General features: G+C 58.7%; 2 protein-coding genes across 7 annotated transcripts in view; one reads left to right on the top strand and one right to left on the bottom strand.

The window, feature by feature from the left end:
- Window positions 1-27,814, bottom strand: part of NCOR2 (nuclear receptor corepressor 2) — a 220,378-nt gene that overhangs the window by 188,813 nt on the left and 3,751 nt on the right.
- On the top strand, window positions 1,371-9,565 carry LOC119519132 (filaggrin-2-like). 6 transcript variants are annotated; one of them, XR_005213959.1, is made up of 5 exons: window positions 1,371-1,694; window positions 3,127-3,535; window positions 5,345-5,808; window positions 7,248-7,457; window positions 8,342-9,565. XR_005213959.1 is itself a non-coding variant. In XM_037816582.1 (3 exons), exon 3 carries the CDS (start codon window positions 5,610-5,612, stop codon window positions 6,594-6,596), a length of 987 nt encoding a protein of 328 aa, XP_037672510.1. In that variant the 5' UTR covers window positions 1,371-1,694; window positions 3,127-3,535; window positions 5,345-5,609; the 3' UTR covers window positions 6,597-6,918. The 6 variants fall into 6 exon arrangements, 4 of the variants coding, with proteins under 4 accessions (XP_037672510.1, XP_037672511.1, XP_037672512.1 ...); XR_005213958.1 differs by having other exon boundaries at window positions 7,248-9,565; XM_037816582.1 differs by lacking the exons at window positions 7,248-7,457; window positions 8,342-9,565 and having other exon boundaries at window positions 5,345-6,918.

Here is a 27,814-nt window from a genome sequence, read left to right as displayed (position 1 = left end):
TAAAAAAGGAGCCACCCGCTGGTGCACATACCACTCACCACGCTGAGCCACGGGAGCCAGGCTCCAAAGGCTGCGTTCTCTAGGATTCCATTGACATGACTCTGGAAAGGAAAATGTCCACGTTCACACGTACAGAGCAGGTCGATGGAGGCACTCAAGCTCTCGCACAAAGAGTGGGATTCCCAAAAAAGTTACCAGGACGGTGATCGTCTCTGGGAAACGGAAGGTGGGTGGCCACAGGGTGTCCCTTTATAATTAATGACTCACTGCGTGTGGTTATTCAGGTTATTCACTGACATATATTTACATTCTTTATTGCATTAACTTTTCCATGGAAAAGAACGAGTGAAAAAAGTAATACACGGAGCAGAGCAGTGGACACCGAGCCCGAAGATCGAGCCACGGTCCCAGCTCACCCACTGACCGCCGAGTCCGTGGGCAAGCAGCCCCCCCACCCCCGCCCAGCTCTCGCGGGTTCAGTTTTCACATCCGGAAAATGGGCCCATTCCAAGGTTGTCTCTCAGGCCCGCCCACTCGCCAGCATCTCAGCCTCAATCAGACCCTGGAGGGGTCCCCGTCCACCCCATTCCAGACCGCCGGGATCACGGGCTGCTGGGGCTGAGGCTGCCCGCTTGCACAAGGCTGGGAACTCCACCTCTGCCTACCTGTGCAACCTGGGATGAATTACTTCACCTTTCTGAGCCTCAGTGCCTTCACCTCTCAAATGGGAGACGACGGGAAACCACTGCCCTCCTGGGGACGCTGTGGGCATGTCTGCCAGGGTGAGCACGGCAAGTGCCCTGGCTGGCAGCTGCGCTCCGGAGGCCGTGGCTGCTCCGAGTCCCCTCCCTGGCAGGCCTTCTCGGACCTCACAGAGCCTGCGAAGGGGCAGCTGCCAGTGGCTCATGGGAGAACAAACCCACCGCTTCTTCCCTGCCCTTTCTCAAGCTCTTGTTTTTCCCCTAAGAGGCCCCCAGGCTTGGCACTCTGTCCTGCCATCTGCGGCAGATTCAGAGACGGGCCCCTGCGGGGAAGCTGGGAGTGGGGCGGGAGGACAGCAGGACCCCACAGCCTCCCCCTCCCGGCTCCCCAGGGCTCCTGGACCAGCCCCCGCAGCCGGCCCCAGGCCCCATGGGCCCTCCCTGTGGCCGGGGGGCTCCCAGCCTCCACCGTGGAGGCCCCAATGTCTTCCTCCCAGCTCCTCCCAACTCTGGGCAGCCCTTCGTGAACCCCACCAACAGACACGTGGTGTTCTGGGCAGTGGGGGGGTCAAGGCTGCCCCAGGAGGCCCCAAGGTCACCTGTCCGGCCCAGGGAGCTTCCTGGCAATGACTGAGAGGCACAAAGGTCAGAAGAGGGGGTGGCCCCGGAGGCTGCCTCAACTGGACATAGGGAACCCGGTAGCAGCTACGGTGGGGCTGGCTGGGGCTGGCTGGGGCTGGCCAGAGTCGGGAGCAGGCAATCGGCAACCAGAGGAAGAGGGATCCAGGTAGGGGGCCGCTTCGGCAAGGTGGGAAAATGGGAAGGAAGGCAGCGGTGAGCCAGGGGCAGGGGCTGCTCCCAGACAGCCCCACAGACAGCCGGGAGGCTGGGCTTGCTCCGGTGGGGAGACCCTGAGGCACAAGAGGAGAGACTAGCCCCAGCTGAATTTTGGAAAGAGCCCTCCGGGTGCCACATGGAGAACAGAGGACCAAGGTGAGGGGGGAGCTTCTGTGACGGGGTGGTGGGCCCAGCGTGGGGGCAGCAGAGGGGGGACGGCGGCCAGACTGAGACTTTTTCACAAGTAGAGCCATCACACAAATGACGGAAAAAAGAGCCACGGAGGCGATGCTCAGCTTTCTGGCCAGGACCCGTTGGGGGCCAGGAGAGTAACAACAAGCACTTCCTGAGTCCTTTCTAGGCTCCAACAGCTTCTCACTGTGGCCTCATTCCATCCTCACAACACCCTGACCAGGGATTGTGCCTGTTCTCCAGACCAGGAGGCCGAGGCTCAGAGAGGGACAGTGACTCACCCAAAGTCACACAGCTAAAAGTGGCTGAGCAGGTCGGGACCCAGGCCCAGGCTCTCCAGGAAGGGAGGGCCAGGCACTGGAAGGCCTGACAGGGACCCTCCTCGGGCTGGACAGGGCTGGCAGCAGGAGGGACGTGGCCCCTCTGGCCCCTGCGGACCATGCGTTGCGGAGCGGCCCAGGCTGGGTGGGGGCACACACCTCCCCAGGCAGAGCCGCCCCAACGGAGGTTCCTGGGGCCCGAGAGCTCTCCCCTGGCCCCTCAGCTCTGGGACCCCCAGCCCGGCAGCCTCGCCCAGCACCCCCACTCACTCACACAAGCTGCGTCACACTCGCCTGAGCTTGCTCACTCACCCACTCTCTCGCTCACACTCACCTGAGCTTGCTTCCTCACTCGCTCACACTTGTCATTCATGCATTCTTGCTGACTCGCTCACTCACTGCCTCACACCATGCTCATACCCTTCACACAGTATTCACACTCATGCACACTCTCGCTCGCTCACACCCGGTTTCACCTGTCACACTCATTCACACACACTCACTGGTACATACAAGCACACTCATGGTTCACTCGTGAGTAAACACTCACACTTGTTCTCACACACACACACACACACACTCGTTGCGCACGCACAAACACTTGCCCCAGATTATTCCGGAAGGGCTCGGCAGGGAAAATCAGGGCCCCCGCTCTCTCCGCCTCGCTGTGCTGGCGCCGTCCACCAACAGCTGAGTCCAGCCCCAGAGGAAATGCTTGTCCCCGCACCGCCCGCCTCTTCTCCCGGGGGCTGCCCGGACTCGTTCCCAGAGAAGCAGATGTGCAGGGAGGGGACGTCTTGCCCATGCTGACCATGTGTCCTTCCCTGGAGCCCACCGAGACCCCAGGCACCTCCGCCCAAGTGCATCACAGGCTCCCCAAAGCAGCCCCGGGCCCAAGAGCCAGGACCACCCCCACACCTGGCACCGACCCCACACCAGCCCCCAAACAAGCCCCATCGGGCCCAGCACCCAGCTTCTGCTCCCAGCTCGGGCCACAGGCACCCTCCCCTCCTCTCTGCCACCAAACCCAATCCGCACTCCCAGAATCAGCGCGGCACCACCCTTTCCGCCTCCAGGAAGCCCGCCCGAGCACCCAGGCACGGCAGCCAGCTGGACCTGTCCACGCGCCACGCCCAGGGACGGGAAGCCACCAGCCCAAGGACACGCAGCTGCAAGAAGGCAGCGCCAGGATCAAAGCCCAGGCAGCTGCCCTGCTCCAACTGCCACATCGTCACCCACTCGGTCAGCGAGACTCCGAAAGGCACACGCACGCATCCAGCCACCACAAGAGACGAGCAAGACAATTTCAGAGTGTGACTGCAGCACCACACCTAGACCAGAGAGGATGTGACACACATGCCTGGACAGGGGCTTATCTTCATCCAGGGGGGTCAGGGAGGGTCTCCCCGCAGAGGGGACCCTGGAACAAGGGGCCAATGCCAAGACGCAGCCAGCCATGCAGCGACAGGAGGAAGAGCATTCCAGGTGGGAGGTACAGCAAGTTCAAAGGCCTGGAGGGGGGACAGCTGCGGGCACTGGAGAAAGTAGAGCCAGCCAGCAGGGGTGGAGGGTGGAGAGCTAGAGGGAGAGGGATCCTGGGGAGGTGCCTGGGTTTTAACAAACTACAGAGTAGGTCCTGGGTGAGGAGGGCCCAGGAGGAAACCTCCAAGGCAATCCCCGAGGGCTCCCTGGAGGCAGTGGGTCTCAGCCAGCAGGAGGATGAGGAAGGCCCCTCCCCTGGCCCAGCCTCAGCCCTCTTCCTGCACAGGAGAGTCCCTGAGATCAGAACCCAGGGGCCTTGGTGACAATGGCAGCCAGCGCCTGGTGGCCAGACTCCAACACCTCAGGGCCTTTCCCACCAGACCCTGTCCACGGCCGCCCAGGGGCAAGGCCCTGACCTGCTGGTCCCCAAGGTCCCGGCCACTGCCTGGTCGCTGCCTCTGCACATTCCCGGGGCCGGTTGCGAAAACCGCCCAATTGCACAAGCCACGCGCAGCGTCCCCCACCAGCGGCCACACCGGCTGTAGCCTACGGGGCCCCAGGGAGACACATTTCCCAGATGTGGAGGGAGGAATGGAGCACCACAGAGCGGGCCACGGGACAGGTGGCTGCCTGGGATCCAATCCTGGCCCTGCCACCTCCACACTAGGCACCTGGGCCAGGTTCCGGTCCAGATTCCTCCATCTCCCTGTGCCTCCATTTCCCTACCTATCACCTGGGGTGACAGCAGCACCCGCCTCCTGGGGTGCTGTGACGACTCAGTGAGTTAATCCAGGTGAAGCCCTTAGACCAGGGCCTGGCACGGAGCAAACGGTCACACATGGACCTGCCATGGGTCACCCACTCGGGACCCTCAGAGTGACGCCCCACGAAACAGGGAAACCAAGGCACAGAGGGGTCACCTGTCCCAGAGTTCTCAGCTGGAAGCACGGAGGTGGGCTTGAACCTTTTCTGGAGACCCCAGGGGGCCAGCCAAGTCCCCACAATAGGCTCGTGTCACAGCCGAGCAGACCGAGTTGCAGAACAGGCAGGCCCATGGTCATGGCCTGCCCTCCACCTGGTACACTCGACTGCAGGGGGCTCCCCAGAGAGCTCCTACACATCCCTCAAAGCCCAGCTCCACTCTCCTCACCACCCCCCAATCCCCCCATGAAGAGGCCTTTCCTGATGGTGCAGGCAGTCCCAGCCCTCATTGCCACCAACCCCAAAAACTCAGCCCAGCCACCCCCAGTAGACCCTGAGCCCCCAGGAAAGGGCTGCCTCATCCATCACGGGCACCACAAGGTCTGCCTCAAAGCCAGGTGCACGGTGGGAACAGATGACCCAGGGCCAGGGTCAGAGTCGCTGAGGCTGGGCACAGAGGAGGCCAGCTGGGAACACAGGGGCCCCAACGCTGTGGGGTCAGCACCCAGCAGGGCTGACAGAGGCCTGCACACAGTGGGCCCAGCCAGCTCACAACAGATCCAAGCGGGGTCTGGCACACAGTAGGTGCACAATGAGACCCCACACCCAAGAGGTGAGGCCCAGACCCTCCCAGGCAAGCCCCCCACGCACCTCCCACACTGATCTGAATCCCATGCAAGCTTACAAGCCCAGCGTCCCTCCTCCTCCAGGCAGCCCTCACTCCCTCGAACTCGGCACCATGCTACCTGGCTGCAGCCATAAACAACACTGACGGCATAACAGTGGTCATAACTAATGCTCCGAGTGTTTAATCACGCAGTGCAAGACCAGTGCCGAGCCTTTCTCTATTCACTGAGGTAGGACTTTACTGTCTGCCTTTTCCGGATGAAGACGCAGGCACAGAGCGGTCGTCACTTGACCCAGGGACACACAGCTGGTGAGTGGACGGGACCAGGCAGGTTGGCTGCGAGTCGTGTCCCCACCGTGCACTGGACACAGAGATGGTTACCGTAAGCGACAGCATCTCCCTCGGCTGGCTCAGCACCGCCATCCCAGCCGACCCTCCCAACAGCCTCTGCTGCTGCTGCCCCTGTCCTCACCGCTCAGGGACAAGCCAGCTGGGCCCCAGAGCCTCGGCTGTGCCCCTGGGGGTGAGATGCTTCCTGGCTTCTCTGCCAATGCGGGGAGCAGGAGTGGAGAAGACAACTCGGGACACCCTAGGAATCACCTCCAGCCCGCAGGAGGCAGATACCAGCCAGCAGGAGGCAGAGACCAGCCCCTTGGCCCACCGACAGGGGCGCCCCTTCACCTGCAGCCCTGGGGGAGGTGCAACGCCTGCCACCATGAGGAAGCAGGTGACCCCTACCCCACTGACCTCCACATGGCCAGCAGCGGGAGCGGTGCCAGGCCAAGGGGAGCCAGCCACAGGGCATGCTCTGCAGAAGCCCCCGAGCTGGGCCCCAGGGACCCCCAGATTCAGTACTGTCCCACCCCAGAGGGCAGCAGGACCCCTGGAAACTGTCCCTGCAGGCTGGCATTTGGGGGCTTCAGGCAGCACGGCTCAGGTGCCCAGGAGCTGGGGCAGGCCCAGACCGAGGTTCTGGGGACGGGGACACGGCCGCCCGGCCCATCTTCACACCAGGCAGCGCAAGGGGGAGGGGGGCAGGCTCAGGAGCTCACAAAGTCACCAGGTCCCCACCAGACCGGGAAGGCAGTGAGACATCGCTGGGAGGGGGTGGCCGGACAGAGGCTCTCTCCCTCCACCCCTCCCAAGCAAAGCCAGCGGGGTGGACAGGACATGAGTGCATGGACAGGGTGGGGACAATGGCCCCTAAGGGGGGAGCACATGGCCGCTCCAAGGGGGGTAATCACATCCCAACCCAAGGGGGTTACTCAACCCATCCAGGGGGCACAAAACCCATCCAAGACGGGGACACAGCATGTCCAAGGTGGGGGACACAGCACATGGCCAGGAACATACAGCCCACCCAAGGGGTCAGGGGACACAGAACCCACCCAGGGGGGCCATGGCCAGGAGAGTGCTGAAGAGCAACCCCGACTCCTGCCTGTGGCCCCCAAGCCCCCAGGCTCATCTGTCTGGCTCCCGAGAAGAGGGACTTGCACTGGATTTGGGGAACAATGACAGGGAAGTGGCCCAACCAGAAAAAACAACCGTGATGACCCCCATCAACAGGGGGAGCCCCCTGCACGCTCACACGGGCCAGGCCCTGGGCCATCTTTGCAGCCCTGTGAAGTGGGCACTCAGGCCCATTTCGTGGATGGGGAAACTGAGGCCCAACGAAGTCGAGCAACCTGCCTGAGGCAGCCCGACCAGCAAGGGAGGGGCGGGGGGGAGTCCGAGCATGTGACCTGGGCCTCCACTTGCAAAGGGCCCTCTGCCCTCGGCCGCCCTGTCCTCTACTCCCGGCACCCCCAACTTGGCACAGAACGTGCATCTCAGAAACCTGCAGCCCCTGTCCTCACCGCGGGGTCCGGGGCCAGCTGCAGACCCAGCAATTAGAGGCCAGAAGAGCAGGGATCTGGAGGGGGAGGGAGAGGCGGCTCCAGCAAGGGGAGGTGGGGAGACCCAGCAGGGAGGGAAGGGGGGCTCTGGCTCCGAGGCCCACAGAGGCCCAGGGCAGGTGGCCTGGAGAAGCCATCTGTCCATCCGTCTGTCTGGCCAGCACGCAGTCGCCCCCAGCAGCACCAACAAGCCACAGGGGCCTGGAGCCCAGCTCTCCTGGGGGCGATCGCAGCGACTTGCAGGGTCACCCCGACCCTCTCCATTTTACAGGAACACCAGTCCAGAAGGCTGAGCTGAGCCGCGACTGGCTCCCAGGCCTCATCTGATCCCCAGACGACACAACACCCCCTGCCCCGGGGCACCTCCACGGGGTGGGAATGGAATGGAACCGGAGACTCCCAGAAGGCCCTCCAGGACCCCCGTGGACCCTTCTGGGAAACGGGAATGTAGCAGCACCTGATGTGCAGTTTCCATGCAAAGGTTAATTCATCTCCCCGCAGACGCACAGAGCAAGCACCCCAGAACTGTCAGCTGCTGGGTCCCCCCAAAGGACGCCACCTGGCGCTGGGCCCTGAAGGTCAGGGGCTCCCACACCTGCAGCCAGAAAGGAAACCGCCAGGCCCAGGCGCCAGGCCCAGCGGTGGGGTCTGGGCCATTACGGCTGCAGGGTGGGGCCGGGGCCACCCCAGAGCTGGGACACCATTGATCGCCAGAAGCAATTAATTGTCTGGGTCAACAGACGGGGAAAGAGATTTGTCACCCGGGACCCAGGGGACCTTCTGGCAAGTGCCTGCGACCCAGGGCAGGGGGAGCCCAAAGTAGGGAGCCCCAGGGTGGAAGGGTGGCTCCTGGGGGTACAGGTGGGGGGCTAGGACATTCGCATGCTCCGCCCACCACTCCCCTCCCTTCTCTCCTCCCCACCCTTGCAGGCCCCCCTCTGGATGCAATCCCCCCACACCCATCCCCCAACACCAGCCCCCTGACCCAAGCACTGGCACCCACCCATCTCTGCACTCTCACCTCAGAGCAGAGTCCCGGGAACACAGGGCAGCCCCGGCAGCAGTGCCCTGTGAACCCCGGAGGGCTGGCACCGTCCTCCAGCCCAGCAAGGGAGAGAGCCACCCAGAGTCCCCGCCGGCCAGGACCTGGCCCGAGACCTGGGTTCGAATCCCGGAGGCACCACGTTCTGGCGGGTGACCCCGCGCGTGCTGCTTCACTTCTCTGAGGCTGCTTCCTCAGCAATAAAGGGAGATGATGACAGCAATGGCTAAACCAGCCAGGCTCAGCCTCAAACCCCAGCTCCCCCACATTTTAGGGCCTGAGGCAGGCACCCTGCTTCTCTCAATCTGTTTCCGTAACTCTAGAACGAGGGGTGATGCCGGGGCTAGTCTGTGGAACCGCTGGGAGAACTACGCACTCAGCAAGCGCTCGCTCCAGCTCGCCATTGGGGTGCACTGGCCCACTCCCCCGGCCCCCAAGCCCAGCCCCCCAACCCTACTCGGACATCCGCCAACGGCCCCAGGCCGCCTGACATTGGCATCGGACGCTGAGCTGAGTCCAGGTAGGGGTTGGCCTGCCACTCAGGCTCCTGCAGGGCCAGAGCCTCCGAAGGCCTGAGCAGACGGGAGCAGCCACCAGTCCCCTCCTGGCCGGGCACGTGGCCACCTCTCCAGCAGGCCCTGGTGGGACAGGCGGGGCCTGAGGCCCTCCCTTCACCAGACACAAAGAAGCTGAGTGCCCCAGCAGACAAGGAGCCTTGGGAGGCGAACCAGGTGGGTGAGGGCGGGTTCAGGGCACCCATTCTTTGTTCCGAGATCCTCCTGGCTGCCCCACCACACAGATGGAAACACCAAGGCCCAAGGACGCCAGCGAAGGGCAGCAGCAGAGCCGTGTCCAGCTGGCACCCGAAATGAGCAAGGCAGCCCCACAGGTGCTGGGGAGCTGAGGTCACCGGGTCCCCAGAGGTGGAGGGCCCTGAGTCAGAGCGAGAGACTTGGGGGAAACTGAAAACAGGCCCCACGGCGGGCGAGTGAGCAAAGCTGATTCCCTGCAGGGGGCCCTGTGGCTGAAGGTGGTGCAAGGGAGGGCAGAAGGGTGTGGGGAGCCCCTCCCAGCCCTGCAGGGGAACAGAACGCCATCCAGAGGAGACGGAGCCGGCTCAGCTCCACCTGCGGGGGCCCCTGTGACCACCGGGCCGGGCCTGAGGCCCGCCTCCACCACTTTCTAGCTGTGTGACCCTGGAGACGTTGCTTAACATCCCTGAGCCTACTTCCTCACCTGCAAAAAGGAAAAAAAGGCCCATCTCAAGAGACTCAAGGAGCAAATGCATGCCAAGCACACTGCATACAGTAACAGCTCAATAATTCTTTTTTAGTTCCCAAAGTGTTTTTTTTTTTTGAGGTGAAATCCACATAACACAAAATTAACCATTTTAAAGTGAACAATGCGGTGCAATTTTTTGCAGCCACTCCCCCATCTAGTTCCAAAACATGTTCATCACCCCAAAAAGAAACCCCCTACCCATTCACAGTCACTCCCCATTCTCCCCCTCCCCCAGCTCCTGACAAGCAACAATCATCTGCTTTCTGTCTCTACATTTGCCTTTTCAGGATATTTCATATAAATGCGATCATATGATATTTGTCCTTTTGTTTCTGGCTTCTTTCACTTAGCTTAATGTTTTCAAAGCTCATCCAAGTTGTGCCATGCATCAGAGCGTCATCTCTTTTCAGAGCTAACGTCCCATTCTATGGCTAGACCAATTGTTTATTTTCTTACAAGAAAAATATGTGCATTAGAAATAATACAGAAATGCAAAGCAAAGCATATAAAATAAACATACATAAGAGATATAATTTTTAAAACTTGTAAAAATAAAAAATTAATCATGACTATGTGGACATGGTATCTGGCAGGCAGGAGGGGACCTGAGAGGCAGAGCTGGGTCAGGTGATTGCCAATCTCCCTCCCCACTGGTCTCCTCCATCTGCTCGAAGTCCCCACAGCACCACCTGGGGCCTCCCGAGGCCCAGCCTGCCGTGCTGTGTGACTCAGGCAAATCCCTCGCCCTCTCTGGGCACTCTGGGAGATGCTCTCAGGGCTTTCCCACTTCCGACACTTGCAGCTCTCGGAACCCCAGATCCTCACTCGCCCAGGAAAAGGTGAGAAGTCACAGCAGCCAGATACTGAGAGCCCAGCAGGTGTGGGGCTGCCCAGCCTGGTGACAGCCAGGACAAACAGCACCAGGATGCAGAGACCCACCCTGCAGGCACCTCTTGGGCCGCAGGGACACAGGCCAGTAAAGGGGACCCAGGTGAGCACAGCCCTCCCTCCCCAGGAAGCCGAGTCCCTGGGGCCTGCGTCCCCGTGACTCGGCACTGTTGACATTTGGGGAGGGTAACTGTTGTGGGGGGCTGTCCTGTGCCCTGGAGGAGGTGTAGCGGCATCTCTGGCCTCCACTCACTGGATGACAGTAGCCGTCCTCTCGGTTGTGACAACAGAAACGTCTCCAGACATTGCCAAATACCTGCCTCTGATCCCCGTCCCTGCCCCGGGCAGCGAGGATGCGCCACCGGAACACAAACCCCAACACAAACCGCCCGACACCCTACCAGTGCCGACCCGTTCCAGGCACTGGGGACCAGCGAGCACAACAGACAGAGATCCTGCTTCCACTGACCTTCCGGAGGGGAAAGGCAGGCAGCAGACAAGCGAACGAATCAACAGTGATCCCATGGACACAGTTACAGACAACAAATGGGGTGCTGTGACAGTGATGGGAGCTGCTCAGATCGAGGAGTCAGGAAGGACGTCTCAAAGGAGACAGCCTGCTGATCGCACAGGGAAAAGCATTCTCTGCGGGGGGAACAGCGAGTGCAAAGGCCCCGAGGCGGGAAGGCCCGCAGCTGAGGTTGTGCCACTCGCCTGCGGGATGGGGTCTCGCCAGAGGGAGCCCGGCTTTATTCTCCACACTGGGGGACCAGGATGACACATTTGGAGCCAGAGGCTGCCACGTCTCATTTTCCTAGATCCCTCTGGCTGCAGCAGAGAGAACAGTGGGCAGGGATGTGAATGGGTTCCCCAGACTAGCCTGCAGCGTCCAACCCAGAGACAATGGGGAAGGCAGGGGGAAAGACCAGGAGGTGACAAGAAGGAGTCTGTCCCTCATTCTTGTTGGTTTTGTTGTTAATAGTGCTACGAGGACAGAGAGAGACTGGAGGGCAGTGGCCCCACCCCGCAGGTTATTATTCTTACTGTTATCGTTACTGCTTCCTTTTGGGATCACGACTGGACCCCATGGCAGGGGTGGGGTCCTGCCCCCAGAGCATCTCAGACATGTGGTACATCCTCATGCCATGCAAAGTCCCAATTTTCGGGAGACCTGGATGTTAAAGCACCTGACAGTCCTGACTTGCAAACCAGCTTCTCTTTCCGTGGCTGTCTTGTAGTTCCAGGACAGAAGTGCTTTGCTCTCACGCCCCCCAAGTCTAATCTTACTCATCCTGAGTGGGTGCAGCAGCGTCTTCCTTCCATTTCCCTTTAAGTGACAGTTGGGGCACTGCACTGATTATTAACGAGGAACGTGAGCTCCACAGAGTAAAGGGGGGGTTTCCCAGGATATGCTGTCAATATTGTTGGGGGCTGTCAGGATGCTGTGTGACACAGGGCAGGTTAGCCACCCTCTCTGAGCCTCAGCTGCCTCCCCTGCGACCCGGGGAAAGCAAGCAGCTGAGCTCGCCCAGGAAATGGGTGTGAGGGTCGGGTGAGTGAATGTGGCATGTGCCTGCCACTATGGGATACACACGGGAAGCTCACAGCCCTCACTCTTCCCCTCCAGCCCCAGGCAGCCGGAGGGGCTGGAAGCCGGAGAGACGGAGGCCCCCAGTGTAGGGCCCCGGCTGGGTGGGGGATGGGTTGGAGAATAAAATCCAGCCCTCCCTGCTTGGGCCCGGTGGCTCATCACATGCCCAGCTTTGATCTCCCAAGACGAGATAAGCCGCCTGCTCAAGTTCACGTTCAGGATCAAATGAACCCACTTAATCCCCTCAGGGAACCCAGGAGCCAGCTTCTCGAGGGCCTGGGCAGGAGGGCAGCTGAGCACGGCAGGCACGGAGAGGGCACTGCGGGCATGCTGCCCATGCCCCAGCCCAGCCGGCTACAGAGATGCCGACCACAGATGTGAGTACACCAACTGCCCAAGCCCCTTCGTCACGACTCACCCCCACAAAGCCCCCACCGTGTGCCGCACCTGGCAAAGTGACTCCTTAACCCACAGGGCCGCCCAGGAGGGAGGTGCTTTACAAACCCCTCTCTCCAGAGGAGGAAACAGGCCCTGCGGCCCTGAGGACAACCACTGGCACAAGCGGTAAACTGAGGCACAGGTGGGGCCTTAGGTCGCCACCATCTCCCCATGCCAAGCAGAGGTAAGTGGGCAGAACATCCCATCATACCTGGAGGGCACCCTGCCCACCTTGTCCCCTTCCAGCACACAGCAGGTACTTAATGGAAACAGCCCAAACCACCCGATCTGCACGCTGGACAGAGGCTCCAAGGAAACCCCTTCGTAGGGCCTCTCTCCCCTCCAGACATCCCTGTGCGATTCTGTCCTGTAACACAGGGGTTCTAAAGGGGGTGGGGGGCAGTGACCATGGCCTCCAAGGACATTGGGCAATGTCCGGAGACGTTTTGGGTCGTGCCTTGGGGAAGGGGTGCTCCTGGAATGGAGCAGGTGGACACCAGGGGTGCTGTGCAGCACAGCCCCACAACCGAGAATCACCGGCCCCAAATGCCACAGTGTCGAGGACGGGCAACCCTGCTCTGCTGCAGCTGTTCAAGCCTTAATTGAGCACCGACTGTGTGCAGGGCTGCACAAGCGCCCTGCAAGGAGACGAGGTCACAGAAATCAGAGAGGGGAGCTCCCGCGTCCTCAGTCACACGGCCACTACAGGGCCTTCGCCCCAGCTCCGATGGACTCGGGGACCCCTCGAGGGCTCCGGTCTCCTGCGTATGGAGGGGCCTCCGGAATCTGTAGGTTTCATGGCCCCCCTTCTCCCCACATCCCTTCCTGGGGTTCTGTTTCCCATGTCTGGCTGCTAAAACAAACACCATTCAACAGACTGGCTGAACAAGGGAAAGTGACTGGCTCGTGGTTTCAGAGGCTGGAGGGCAGCTTCCTGCCTGGGTTGGGATCCTCTGGCTGGCAGCAATCTTTGGGGTTCCTTGGCTTTTCCATCACATGGCAGTGCACATGGCGGATCTTCTCCTTTCTCTCCCAGGTTCCCCTGACTTCCCACTTCTGGCTGCCCCAGAAGTGTCCCCACCCCGAGTCAGCTGGGGACAATTGAGCTAAAAAAAAACCTCATCAGAAGGTCCTATTTACAATGGGTTCACACCCACAGGGATGAATTAAGATGAAGAACATGCTATTCTGGGGAACAGAGCTCCAAGCCGCCATAGTTGTGATGATAAAGCTCATGTGTCAACTTGGCCAGGTTATGATGTCCAATTGTTTGGTCAAGCCAGCGCTGGCCTGATTGTTACTGGGTGGGTATTTCTTGTAGATGGATTTACATCAGCAGTTGACTGCACCTGTGGCTGATTGCATCTACAACCAACAAGGGAGATGACCTTCAGCAAGGAAACGAGTCTTATCTAATCATCTGAAGGCCTTCAAGGGAGAACTGATATTTCAGCAGTCAGAAAGAATTTCTGTCTCTACTTCAGCCAGCCAGCTTCTCCCAAGAAATTCATCAAAACCTTCAGCAGAGCTCCCAACGTGCAGGCTGCCCTACGAAATTTGGACTTGCCAATCCCCACGGTTGTGTGAGCCAAGTCCTATAATAAATCTCTCAATATTTATAAACATAATTATATATCTATCTCCTGTCAGTTCTGTTTCTCTGGAGAACGTGACCAACACAGGGGCCAAGGTCAGATTTGTTCCTTTAAATCAAAACCCACACTCACCAACAAGCTGCCAGCCTGAGGGTCTCTCTTTGCGGAATAGAAATGTGGTTGAATTTTTACTCGCTGGCTTTTTTCCCCCTTAATTTTCCAATTTACAGAGAATACGTTTGTTCTGCTTCTGAAAACCAAAAAAGCCTTTTTTCGTAAAGAAAGTTGTCAAACCACATGCTCAGCCTGGGCTCGGGGCAGTTCCCACCAGGAGGCCATGGCACGGGGGACCTGACACCCCACTGGAAAGTCGACAGGGTGTGGCACCCCAACGGAGCAACCACTGGAATCGTCTGGAAGAGCCGCCACTGGGTGTCCGGCGGGGAGAAAGGACAGCACCCGAGACTCTTCCTGCAGCAAACACCGGAAACAACCGAAGTGGCCATCGCCAGGGGAATATACCGATCACGTCACTGAGTCCCCTGGCAAAACACCCAGACTGCAAAAGCATAATAAAAATAAAAAAGTTACTGCTCACGGCGCTGTTCCACTACCTCGTGTGTGTTAACTTTTAATCCTTGCGACCACCCTACTTGTAGGCACTGGTTCCTCATTTTACATACAGGGAAACTGAGGCACGGAGAGACACAAAAACATGACCAATGACACCCAGCTGGCAGGAGGCAGTGGCGTGAAGGGACACTGCTCAAATCCCCGTTGCTGACCACTCCGGGCTGCTGCCTTCCTAAATGCGGGGAGGAAATTACGAGGTCAGATTCTTTAAAAAGCTGTCAATATTCAACCACTGTTGACCCACAAAAACTGGTAGATGCACGTGGCTCCACGTGGTGCTGCACACACAAAGACGGCTCTGCATCAACTGCTCAAGCTCGCAGGCCCTGCAGGGGCAAGCAAAGGCCGCGGAAGTACGAAAGTGGGGAGCAGAAAAGCACACGGTGGGTGAACTGAGAAGGGGTGGCCTGCGGAGAGGGGCTCGGGTGACCTGGACGTCAACTGTAATGATTCCTCTGCAAGCAGCAGCCGCCCCACAGCTCCCGCCCAGCGCGGCCTCTTGGACCGATGGTGGCCGCGTGCCCCCCAGCCCCGGCCCCGCACCAGAACTCCCACAGCCCAGCAAGCAGAGGCAGGGCCCGGCCCGGGAGCCTCCTGGGTGGGAGAACCTCTCCCCGCCGGCTTTCATCTCATCTAATTGCAGCTTTGGGCTTCGGGACGCAGGCCCAGAGCCTGCAGGGCAGGAGGTGGGCCATTTTCTTCCTCTTTTCAATAAACCCATGAAGGAAGCGGCACATCGCAGTGCCCATTGGTTCTGAGAAGCTGCGACACCTGTGCCTTGCGATCAGGGACGGAGCCAGGGAACTGCCCGGCCCATCCACCGCGGCTCGTCTCGGGTGGGAGGCAGGTGGGGACGCACGGTCTCCGTACACCTGCCAGGGCCAGGTACCCCACCTGTGTGCAGGGATAAAAAGGAGACCAGAGAAAAGGAAAGACACAAACGTCCCTACCTCACGCCCCCTTTCCCCCCATCCAAACCTTCCAAATGAGCACGGCTCTCCTTCCAGATGTTTGGTTTGCATGTTATTTTTACACCCGCACAGCCCTTTGAAGTTCTCAGGACCCTCTCACCTCACTCCGGGACCCTCACACTCAGCCCGGGGTCAAGGTGAGGGAACTGAGAGGTCACCGAGTACAGAGAGGGCCACCACGTCACCCCTGGCTCGGCTCCGGCTGCCCATTCACGGGAGGATGCGGGGTCCCTGCTGGTTCCCCACCGCTGCTACAACACATCACCGCCCCCGGGATGCCTAAAACAACACGCGTTCATTCTCTGGCTGTTCCAGAGGCCGCGAGTGCGATCCGGGTGTGGCTGTGCTAAAACCCAGGCGCGGGCAGGGCACTGCACCCCTGGAGGGTTTCTTTGCCTTTTCCGGATTCTAGAGCCCCCCCATCCCCCATTCCCTGGCTCCCAGCCCCTTCTCTCTCTCTGACCCCTGCCGCCTCTTCCACTTCTAATTCCCTTGAGATCACACGGGGCCCACCGGATAATCCAGTGTAACGCCCCATCTCAAGTCAGCTGATTAACAACCTCCCCTCCCTCCGCCATGGAGCCTAATGTATTCCCAGGCTCAGGGAGTGAGGACAGGGACACCTTTGGGGACAATTCTTGGGCCTACCCCAGAATTGAAACGTTCCAGGCCTCAAGGGTGCGACTCAGGGGGCAGACGCTGAACCCCAAGAGCGGCTCACCGGAGGCCACGTGACCCAGCCTCTCCGCCCCACAGCCACGTCCCCAGGGGCACGCTATCTCACCTCTGATGAAACCCCAAGTCAGGCAGAGCCCTGCAGACCATTACTAGAGACCAACCTCTCCATGTGGGCAACGAACAACTCATCCGTCGGCACCGTTTGGTAACGTGTTTGCTCTCCCGGTTCCAAAGTGCCCTAATGCAGACACCCCACACTCCAGCAAGATCCGTAAGGATACGGGGAACCTCCCTTGTCGAAACCCACACTTCCCCACGTGCACGCATTCTGGGCCAGCAGTGCTGCCAGCACCCCCAAACCTACAGCAAACCTCTGAGGTCTCCAAGGGCCGTTGGGAGCCCAGCCCCAGAAGGTTCCGCAGCTCACACCGGCCTTAGCCTGACACCCACGTTCAGGAAAAAGTCAGGAGGAGCAAGCAGCGCTGGTGCTCGCTACACAGCCGGTGTCTGCCAGGAGAAGGGGGCAAAGGGGCTGAGGGGGAGACGGGCCACACAGTGCAGCCGGCAGCAGCCACGCGGGACATCCCCGGCACAGGCAGCCTCTCCCCCCACTCCCCAGCTACCAGGCACCCCAACCAGGAGCCAGGGCCCCCACGGGGGTCCCACAGGGCCAAGGAGCCCCAGCCAGTGTGCGCCGGCCCAACAGGCCTCTCCACACTCTCCTCACAACACAGTGACAGTCACAGCATAACCATCGCACACGACAGATGACAGTGCATGATGAAATGCTCTCCTTGCTTCAGAGCCCTGGGGCGCCTCTCTACTGCCAGGGCCACCGAGGCACCACTGAGGCGGCATCACCCTCATTTCACAGCTGAGGAGACCAAGGCCCAGAGAGGTTATGTGAAAACCACACAGCAACCCAGCAGTCCCAGGCAGGGGGGGCCTTGAGGCCCGGGCTCTCCCCACCCCTAGCCAAGCCAGGCAGCTCTGCCATGTCATATTCCCCCCTACACCCCCCAAGCGACGTCCAGACAGGAACCACCTCCCTGGGAAGGGCCACGCCTTCCCCCACTGCCCCTCTCCCTCCAACTCAATTCTCCTCGCCTCCAAAGCAAAACCACCACCCCATCCACCCCCCACCCAGTGTCAAACAGCCCCGGCACCCGCCTCGTCTCCTTCACTGCCCATCCAACACCCGAAAGGTGCTCTTTACATCCTTGGGGGCACAGAGGCAGCCAGACACACAGCCAGCGCAGCTCAGGGGCTCAGCAACCAGACTGGTCTTCAAGGGCACAGAGAGGGCAGGGAGAGCCCAAAGGTCACACAGCAAACCCGCAGGTCAACCCCCAGGGTGCACACGCACACATCCGCCTCAGCGTTCCCACTGGGAGAAGCACTGTTCCGGAAGGCACTGCGGCGAGCAAGGCAGCAGCCAGAGCCCAGGTGGCACGAGGATGCGGCTTCCTGCCCGCTGCAGGGGCTGCTATTTATAGCCGAGCCGGGAAAAGCCGAGCTAGACAGGTCAGCCTCCTGCACAGCCGAACCGCCGCAGCCCGGAGCCGCATGGCTGACCCCTTGGAGGGCAGAGGGGTGGGCAGGTGGAGGAAGAGACGTGGGCCATGACACTCCAGGCTGGTCACAGCGGCGCTAGGACCAGTCCCCAAGCCCCTGAGGGTCCACAGTGCTGGGGAGAGGGAGCCACCGGGAAAGGCCAGTGTCCAGCAGAGTGGGCCAGGCCCTGCCGATGGCAGCTACCCAGCCAAGGTCAGAGCTTATGAGCTCTGTGCCTCAGTTTCCTCGTTTGTAAATGGGGGCAGAGAGAGGGGGAATAACCTCTGCTGACCATGTGGCTTAAATGAGCCAACACAGACAAGTCGTGGCCGAGCAGAGCAAGCACCCAACGAGCTCACCGGGGTGACCTCTGCCAGGAGGGACCCTCCGAGCACTGGCCACCCCGCCCTGCCCGGCCCAGACACCAGACGCCAAGGGTGGGGAGGGGGCCGAACCCGCCCACACCTGGGACACCCGCGGACGGAAGGGGCTCTCCTGATTAAACCCTCCGACGTGCATGCTTTGCAAAGCCCAGGGACACCAGGTAAATAGCCTGGCCCTGGCCACGCCCCCCGACACAGCGCAGCTGCAATGACCTCCAGGACACACCTGTCACCGGCACAGGCACAGCCCATCCACACCCAGTCATCCTCACGGCAGCCCTCACCGAGCCCCCAATCTGCCCCACTGCCCTACCAGGCCCAAATGCGGCCACCCCCGTTTGACAGATCCAGAAACTGAGGCACAGAGCAACAGAAAGACTCTGTCCAAGGAGGAAAGAGGGGTGCCTGACCCTGGGTTCTCTGAATTAACTGGGTGTCCTCTCTTGCCATCTCAGGGCCCCAGGACATTCCCAGAAGGTTGTCCCAGGGAGCCGGCTAGGGACCGAATCTGGCCAGAGCTACTGTTCATGCCCACGGGAACACAGGCTTCATGTCCCCCGCAGGCACGTGGACTCGCCCAGCCCTGCTGCCCCAACCTTTCTCCAGATGAAGACAGAGAGAACACCAACGCAGCAAGCGGGAGATGATACCAACGGCAAGAGCTCGTCCAACCCGAGTTCTCTTCATGTCAGGCCCCCAGCACAGAACATCTTTGGGTACGGCCTCGCTCAACCCTCACAGCCACCCCCCAAGACAAGTACCCCGATCAGCCCCACTTCATGCACGGGGAAACTGAAGCACGGGGAGATGAGGTCGCTAGGACGTCGATCTCCCAAATCCTGGCCACTTCGGGCCCGGCTGCGGCCTCCCCTGGAACCTGGGAGCCAAGCTCTGTGCAGCAGGGGACGGTCACGGCCATGTCAGGGAGGACGGGAAGGGAGGGACTGAAGGTTCGGCATCCAGGGAGCAGGGGAGGCCACAAGCGAGGGCAGAGGATCAGACGCAGGGAGGATGGACGGACGACCAGAGCCAGGACACATGTCCCGGGCACCTTGTGTGCCCAGCAGTGTTCTAGAACCTCATGCGCAGCAGGGAACGGAGACAAACACGCCTGCCCGTGGACCACCTGCTCTGGGAGGGGTGACGGACACCAGCAGGATGAACAGGCACAACCACAGGTGACGAGAAGACGACAGCTGCCAGGAAACAACTAAAGGCGGCAGGAGAGGAGAGTGCCACCTTATATAAGGCGCTCCGAGAAAGAGCTGCGGAGAGGGTGCCAGCTGAGCAAAGACTGCAAAGAAACCAGGAGAGCCACACGGAAACCAAGGACAGAGCTCAGGCGGCGGGAACGGCACGTGCAAAGTCCCCGGGGCAGGCCTGTGCCGGGTGCTGTGGAAGGAACCAGCAAGGCGGGCAGGGTGGCTGGAACAGAGCGAGCAAGGAGGAGCAGCGTGCGGAGGCCGGAGAGGGAACGGGGGCTGCCCCACCAAGGCAAGGGGTGTCTTTATGCCGTGGGAGACGGAAGGATGCTTAGCAGACGACGGACACGACTAACTTGGCTTTTAAAGGGGTCCCTGTGGTTGCCTTCTGGGGGCACAAATGGTCGGGGCGACTGGTGAAGAGGATACTGCAGGCTGCAGCCAGCAGACACAAGAGGTGAAAATGGTTTTAAAAAAATGCAGGAGGATGTGTTGGACATCCTCACCTGGACTGGTGTTGATGTTGTCACAAACATTGGGACTGGCGGTTTGATGTGCTGAGCCCTCGAGCATGGGACTTGCCCCTATGAAGCTCTTTACCACAAAGGAGAGTCTAAACCTGCATGTAATGGTGCCTAAGAATCTCACCCTGAGTACCTCTTTGTTGCTCAGATGTGGCCCTCTCTCTCTCTAACTGAGCCATCTCGACAGGTGAACTCGCTGCCCTCCCCACTACGTGGGACCCGACTCCCAGGGGTGTAAATCTCCCTGGCAACGCAGGATATGACTCCTGGGGATGAATCTGGACCCGGCATCGTGGGATTGAGAACATCTTCTTGACCAAAAGGGGGATGCAAAATGAGACGAAATAGTTTCAGTGGCTGAGAGATTCCAAATGGAGTCGAGAGGTCACTCTGGTGGACATTCTTATGCACTATATAGATAACACCTCTTAGGCTTTAATGTATTGGAATAGCTAGAAGTAAATACCCGAAACTACCAAACTCCAACCCAGCAGTCTGGACTCCTGAAGACAATTATATAATAATGTAGATTACAGGGGGTGACAGTGTGATTGTGAAGACCTTGTGGATCACACCCGCTTTATCTAGTATATGGATAAATGGAGGAATGGGGATAAAAACTAAAGGACAAATGGGGTGGGATGGGGGATGATTTGGGTGTTCTTTTTTCACTTTTATTTTTTATTCTTGTTCTGGTTCTTTCTGATGTAAGGAAAATGTTCAGAGATAGACTGTGGTGATGAACGCATAACTATGTGATCATACTGTGGTCACTGGATTGTATACCATGGATGATTGTATGGTGTGTGAATGTATTTCAATAAAACTGAATTTAATAAAAAAAAAAAAATGCAGGAGGGTGGAAGGTGGCGGTGGCGGAGTGTGGAGGTGGTGAAGGGGGTGGCTGCCAACGTCTCCCCCTACTGACCTTCTCCCTCCGGTTCCACAGGCTGCAGAAGCCACCAGGGGCCACGCCACACATAATTCACACCAAAACCCTGACCTGTGGACCTGGCCCAAGTCCCCAGGCCCTGAAGGTGGCCCCTGGCTCCTGCTGGGCTCCAGAGAGCGAGTCTCAGCCGCAGACACCCCCTCCAAGGCCCACGCTGGCAGCGGGCACCCCTTCAGAGACGCCCGCCCGGGGGCCCGGCAGAGGCCAGGAGAGCCCTGGGGCAGTGCCCGACCCGCCCGGCACAGCAGGTGCACCTCGTTAGCCTAACGAGCAGGGCCACGTGCCAGGCGGGTTGCCATGGCCATGGAGACACCACAGAGCACCCGGCGCTGCTCCCGAGAGTTTGCAGCGGGCACCAGGGGCTCGAATTCAGCTGAGGGCCCCTCTCCCCATGAAGCCAGCTGTGGCTCCTGCAGGCTGGGCCTCCAGGACTTCTGCTTAGACCCTCCCCCAGAGAGGCCCCTTGGCCACAGAGAAAAAGCAAGCACCCCCACCCACCCACCGACCCAGACCACAGCACCCTGGGTGCTCACCCGGCACTAACATGTATTCAGGATAGTATGTGCCATCCACTGTCCTAAGAGCCCTGCAAATGTCACTGCATTTTGTCATCTCAGCAACCCTTCAAGGGGGTGCTGGCATCATCCCCATTATGCAGGAGGGAAACCAAGGCTCAGAGAGGTTAAGCGACTTGCCTAAAGTCACACAGCTTGGATGTGCCTGGCCCACATCAGCCTGGGGGGAAGGACCAGTGAAGTCAGAGCAAAGGGGTGACCTATTCACCTCCACTCATCCAGGAAGTGGGGTCAGGAGACCCAGGACCCCCACCCTGGGGTCTAGGTCCACGGCTGGGGCCCCACAACCCTCTCCAGCAACTGGTGTGTGGTGAGCACATGACTTGTCCTGCCCACAAGGGGAGACAGGGTGTTGGTTGGGGGCTCCTGGGAGGGGAAGCCTCCTTCCAAGGAAAACACGCTGCCTTCTGCCCCCGCCCAAGGTGCTCCCGAAACGAAGGCAGGTGGCCACTCTGGGGCGTGAGGCACGTTAACCGGGCCCACAGGGGCCCAGGGAGCAGGACGGAGGGCGGGGGCAGGCCCGCCCCGGGGCTCACATTGGTGTCCTACTTTCACCACCAGGGAGTCGGGGTCACCCTGAGCCTCCTGCCCCTCCGCTCTGTGCCTCAGTCTCTCCCTCTGGTGCTCCAATCGGCACCTCCCCACCCCCAAGCGTAAACACGTGCAGCACTCACTACGCAGAGGAATCACACCCAGTGACAAACTCCACAGACCCAGACCCCACAGTCGGAAGACCCCAGCCACCAGGAGGGCCGCACTTGGCGGCTCAGGGTCCTGTGGGCGTTCGCTTTGAGTCTGGGGAACACTTGCCTGAGCTGAGCAGCTGGGGGCTTGCCACAAGCATTCTCCTGTCCCGGTGAGGCAGAATTCGAATCACCTCCTGACAGGGTAAAGAGCCCAAATCACAAGAGCAGCTTCTTCTTTAAACAAACTGGCTCTGCTCTTTGAGAGCAGACTCCGGGGTATTTGTGGGAGGTCTGCGTGTTTGCTTTCTTCCTCGCCGCGCAGCGGGTATGATGAGCACAGACGCTAAGGCCAGGGAGCCTGTGTTCAAATCCTGACTCTGTCCCTTGCCAGCTGTGTGACCTCCAGCAAGTTACTTAACCTCTCTGTGCCTCGGTTTCCTCATCTACAAAACGGGGAACAATAGCAGGGTCATCATGAGGACTAATTAAATTAATAAACAGAAAGCACTTCTCACCATGCCTGGCTCATAGCGCTCACTGGCTTTAAGCAGCTGGAACTGTTCTTTGACCCAACTGTACCTGCGCCAGGGTCTGCCGCTGGAGTAGCCCTCCCTGCTCCCAAAAGCACTCAGTGGAGACGTATGTTGAGACCCGCTCCCCACCCACATGGGGCCTGGAGTTTGGTGGGGGGAACCGGCATAAATCCAACATCACCCCGAAAACAAAAATAAAATGACACCACTACAAGGGTCCAGAGGGAGGGTCCGCAATGCCACGAGAGCCCACCCCCGGGGAAACTGGGCCTTGTCAGGGCCAGGGGGCTCCCCAAGGACAGAGCACTGAAGCTGGAAGAGTCAGAGCAGAAGGAAAATTGATGTCACTGGAGGGAACTGTATGTACAGAGGCCTGTGCTGGAAGGGACACAAATGAGAAAAGCCTCTGGGGTCAAAAATTAGTTATTGCGGGGGGAGCGGGACAAGGGGAGGTCAGAGGTCAGCAGGTGCCTGAACACAGAGGCCTCCGAGGCAGCGAGAAGGAGTCTGGATTTTGTTCCAGGTGGGAAGTCCCTGGAGGGTTCTAAGCCAGTTCACGTCATTTTACCCACTCGTGTCCTAAAAGGCTCCGGCCACTGCTGGGTGGCCCGTGGGGGCCGGACAGGAGCCAGGAGACCAGGGAGGGGGCTACTGCAGGCGCCCAGCAAGCGAGGGGGCGGCTGGGCAACACGGGGGTCTCTGGCCCTGCCATATCTCCTGGAGGGAGCAAGGATGGGGGTCTGGGAGTGAGGGGGAAATCGTGAGCCCAGCTTTGGCGGCCACCAGCTCCACACCTGGCCCTCGGACCTGAGCTCGGAGGGTCTGTGGGCTTATGAGTCACGGATGGGGGAGAGGAGCTGGCACACAGCCCCTGCCTCCAGCAGCCCCTCACTCCTCTGCCTCCACCACACCCTGTGAGGTCGTTGCCACCCAGCAACCTTTCACTGGGTGGGTAAACCAAGACGAGCTTTGGATGGAGGCTCCATTACTTGCCCAAGGTCACCCAGCTAGGAAGAAGTAGACACAGGACTCACTCCCAGAGCCTTGGCTCCCTCGAGCCCCACAAACACAGGTCCTGGAAAACAAGCCAAACTGAGGAGACGGGAGGTGGGGAGTCGAGCGCCGCAGCCACTCCACTCCCAAGGAAGAAGACCCCCAAGGAGCCCCCCAGCTCCCAAGCATACATGCCAGCAGGGGCCGGCCACCCAGGGCCTGCAGATAAAAGCAGAAAAACCAGGAAGCCTCGGCAGCCAGCTGAGGCTGGAACGAGACATCCCAGGGGTCCTGCGGCTGCAGACACACCATGGCCTGGCCACCACAACAATTCCGAGACCCCTGGCACCAGGGTTCCCCAGATATGGAAACAGACAAGCCACACTCTGCCCCAGAGCTGTGAGCACATCAGAGCCCACCCCATATCCGGAGCAGTTCCTTCAAGCCAAGTGGCTCCGGAAAGTCCCTGTGGGACCCCAGAGGAGGACCAGCAGTTTCCAAGAGTTCTTCTTTTACCATCCCAGTGGCTCACTGGCAGCTTCCCACATCCAAACCAAGATCACCGTCCAAAAACCCCCATTCTCACCAAGCTGTGACCTCAGCAAAGACATTCCGCAGGGCTGAGCCTACCAGCCGCCCACAGGTACAGCAGGGGGAACAAATATGAAAATATCTAGTCTAGTGTTTTTCTGCTCTCCATTCCTCCCTTCAAGAGCTGAGACAACTGTCAGGAATGTAGATAAGACAAAAATCACAGTGCAGGGTCAGGGCAAAGGGAAAAATCAGGGACAAGCTAATCTGAAATCAGGACAGATAAGTAAAAGCAAAGACCAGTGCGTGCCCAAGGTGGATAGCACACTTGGCTCTCAGCTTCCTAGCAGCCAAAGCAAAGAGGGAGATAGGATGAGTCGTAAGTGACTTCCCCAAACTTATGAAAACTATGTAGCACCAGATGGAAGGGGCTACGGCAACATGTACAGAAGGTTTTATCTCCTCAGGGAAAGTCAGGCCAACTGCCTGCTGCCTGCTGCCTTAACCACGCCCCTTCCTACTGCACACCACGACAGCAAAATTACAACCTTGAACGTTAGCATAACTCAGCAAGAACGATGACCCAGGCCAGAAAAAAACCCTCAAGGTCACATTCTTCTCCAATTTCCTCGACAGTGAAAACCCTGGAAGGCTTTGGTGAAGACAAAAAGACTGAGGTAGCTCACTATCAGGGGTCGGCAAATGTTTTCTGTAAAGGGTCAGACAGTAAATGTTTGAGACTTTGCAGTCCTTGAGCCTCTGTTTTAACTACTCAGCTCCGCCATGTGGCAGGAAAGGAGCCATAGCCAACAGGTAAAAGAACAGGTGTGGCTGCGCGCCAATAAAACTTTATTTGTGGACACTGAAATGTGGATTTCGTATAATTTCACGTCACAAAATACAACTGTCCTTTTAATTTTTTTCAACCATTAGCACATGTGGAAACCATTCTCAGCTCACATGTCATATAAAAACAGGCCAAGGGCCAGATTCGACCCACAGGCTCACCAGATATTGGAATAAGCTCCAAGATACATTTTAATTTATGAGATCAAAGCACGATGTGACTATATGACCATACCATTTGTGTGCTTGTTTTTAAAGGGAATGTGTCTACGAGCAGCATACACAGATGATAACTGGGAGGCAGGGAGGTCAGGAATCAGAAGAGGCCAGCCCCCTATACCCTTTCTCTTTTGCACTGCTTTATTTTAACAGGCCTATGCATATTCTTTTACAAAATTAAGCTCTTAAAAAAAAAAAAAAAAAAAGCAAGTAGTGGCAGAGTTCCAAGTGCATGACTTTTTTTGTGTTTTGCTATATTTCTCAAATGAAAAGTATCAAGCAGCATTAACCAGAAAAAAAAAAAAAAAAGAGTTAATCTATCTGTGTCTGCACAGGAAGATGCCCGTGATGAATTAATTCATATCTGAAAAACATGCGGAGGGTATGATCCCGTTACAGAAAGCAGGCCCTCCGTATGGATGTGCGTGTGCAGAAACAAACAAGGAGGGCCAGGGGGATCGTCCTCCACCAGCCCAGGATGCCTCTGGGCCCGGCTGGGTGTTCCACCTGAGCAGGGCCCAGGAGGTGGGAGCTGTAGTGCTTGCAGAGACCTGGAGCTGCATCCTGTGCTGGAGAAAAGGCAGGAAGGAAATGGAGGAGGCTGGCCAAAGAGCCGCTGGGGGTGGCAAAAAAGAATGCAAATGCTCGGCCAGCAGCCAGACAACCGGGCATCTTGGGCCCGAGTCAACAGAGAGAGCAAGACACGAAAGCTGTGCTGACCAGCAGGGACGGTGACCACGAGCCACGTGCGGCAAAGTTCATTAAAATTAAATTTAAAATGCAGCTGCTTGGTCGCCCTGGCCACGTTTCAAGTGCTTGACAGTCCCAGGGAGCTGCAGGCTACGGGGCAGGCAGAGAACGTTTCCACCATCATGGAAAGTTCTCGCGGACAAGGCTGCCCCAAAGGTCGGTGGAAAAAGCAATGGATGGGGGGGTGTAAGATTAAAAATGTGGGCAAGGGGATGTAGAGAGAGGGCAGAGGAGCTGGATGGGCACTCGGGGCTTTGTTTCGGGAACAAGAGGACAGCGCTACACTGGTACCATGCAAAGGAAAAACACTTGAAAAAGGACAAAAGCGGACACCAAGAACCCGGCCCCTGCTCCCACCCCAAGCAGCTCACTTTATCATCGGGCCTTGGGCTTTCCAATTAGGGGGCCATTAGCCACATGTGGCTACTTAAATTTCAATGAATTTAAATTAAATACAATTCAGTTGCTCAGTCCTACTAGTCACATTCCATGTTCTCAGTAGCCATAGGGGGCTGGTGGCCCCAGTACTTGGACAGCACAGATAGAGAACATTTCCAACATCGCAGAAAATTCTAGTAGACGGTGCTCAGCTATCCTCTAATGAGGCATTATTTTCCTCCCCTTTTTAAGGATGGAGAATCTCAGGTCAAGTTTGCTCAAGTTCACAGTTATTAATCGGCAGGTGCAGGAAGTGAACCCAGGTCCAACTTTGGAAGAGCCCTCGGTGCCTTTTCCACAAGTGGAGGGGACGCTCCGGCCCCCCACCCCAGCCCTCCTCCACCTCCCAGCCCCCCCAGACCCCCACAGGCTCCAGGGACCAGGCAGACAGGGAGCAAGTGACCGCGCAAGGGGAATGTTCAGCTTTCAAGGGCAGAGGCGGGGAGCTGAGCGCATCTGTGACTCACCCACCGGCCGGGGAAGAAACGGGCCACCACCTCCGGAGGGCAGCGGGCCCCAGCCGGGGTCGGGTGAGGGGACGAGCCTACTTGGGGACCTTTCCCAAAAGCCCTGCAGAGGGGAGGAGGGGGTCGTGTCCAGCCTGCCCAGGCGGTGAGAACAGGGGTCCACCGAATAAATGTTATGGGAACTCTTTGCTCTCCAACAGGGCAAGCCAAACTGGTAACTAATGTGGGTTCCCAACAAAGTGACAATCATCATCGTCGTCGTCATTGTCCCCATCTTAGAGATGAGCAAACCGAGGACCAGGAAAGTTAAATAACTGGTCCAGAGTCAAGAAGCTTAAGGCAGAGCTGAACCTCAGGAAGCCCCTGCTCCTGCCCCTTTCATCCCCTTGGCTACCCACCCGGGGTGGGCACTGTGCCCATTTTACAGAGGAGGGTTCCCAAACTGGGGGACCACCCCTGGACACACTGCTTGTAAAGGCCAAGCCAGGACTCAAACTCAGGACTTGTGATTCTGAATCAGCTGGCCTCCTGGGGATCGCAGATGGAGCACTCCCCGTCTGTCCTCCACCGTCTGTTCGGGAAGACTCTTTAGATAACTCTGCCCAGCTCTGGGCATGGCATGGTGGAAGTGCCCAGGCTTGGGGGCTCACTCTGCTCTAAAACAGGGATAATAAAAACAGTGGTTTCCATGATCGTAAGTGCAAATCCCACCACGGTGCAACCTTGGGCTAGCCTCACCCCTCTCGTTTCCTCTTCTGTAAAATGGGAATAAAGCCTGCCATGGGTTCTCAAGGTTCTAACGAGTCTCCAAGTACAAATTACCCCCAGGGCTCCGCGGCAGCGTGACGGGCACACCAGGCCACAGAACTCATCTGATGCAGCTTCCTGGAGCCCCATTATATGCCCTGCTAAATAATTCAAAACCACGTTTTCATTTCAAAATAAACACAGCCATGTCACCAAGGCGAATGCCAAATTGGCATGGATGTTTAAGATTAAATGGGAGACTTCAAAGAAATGCCAGACCTGCCGCTGGCACTCCCCCTCCCCTACGCCCCTCCCTAAACC

The sequence above is a fragment of the Choloepus didactylus genome, chromosome 23 (assembly GCF_015220235.1).
Source record: "Choloepus didactylus isolate mChoDid1 chromosome 23, mChoDid1.pri, whole genome shotgun sequence".
Taxonomy (NCBI): Eukaryota; Metazoa; Chordata; class Mammalia; order Pilosa; family Megalonychidae; genus Choloepus; species Choloepus didactylus.
Note: the sequence above shows the minus strand (reverse complement) of the source record. Positions and strands in the feature narration are given on the sequence as shown.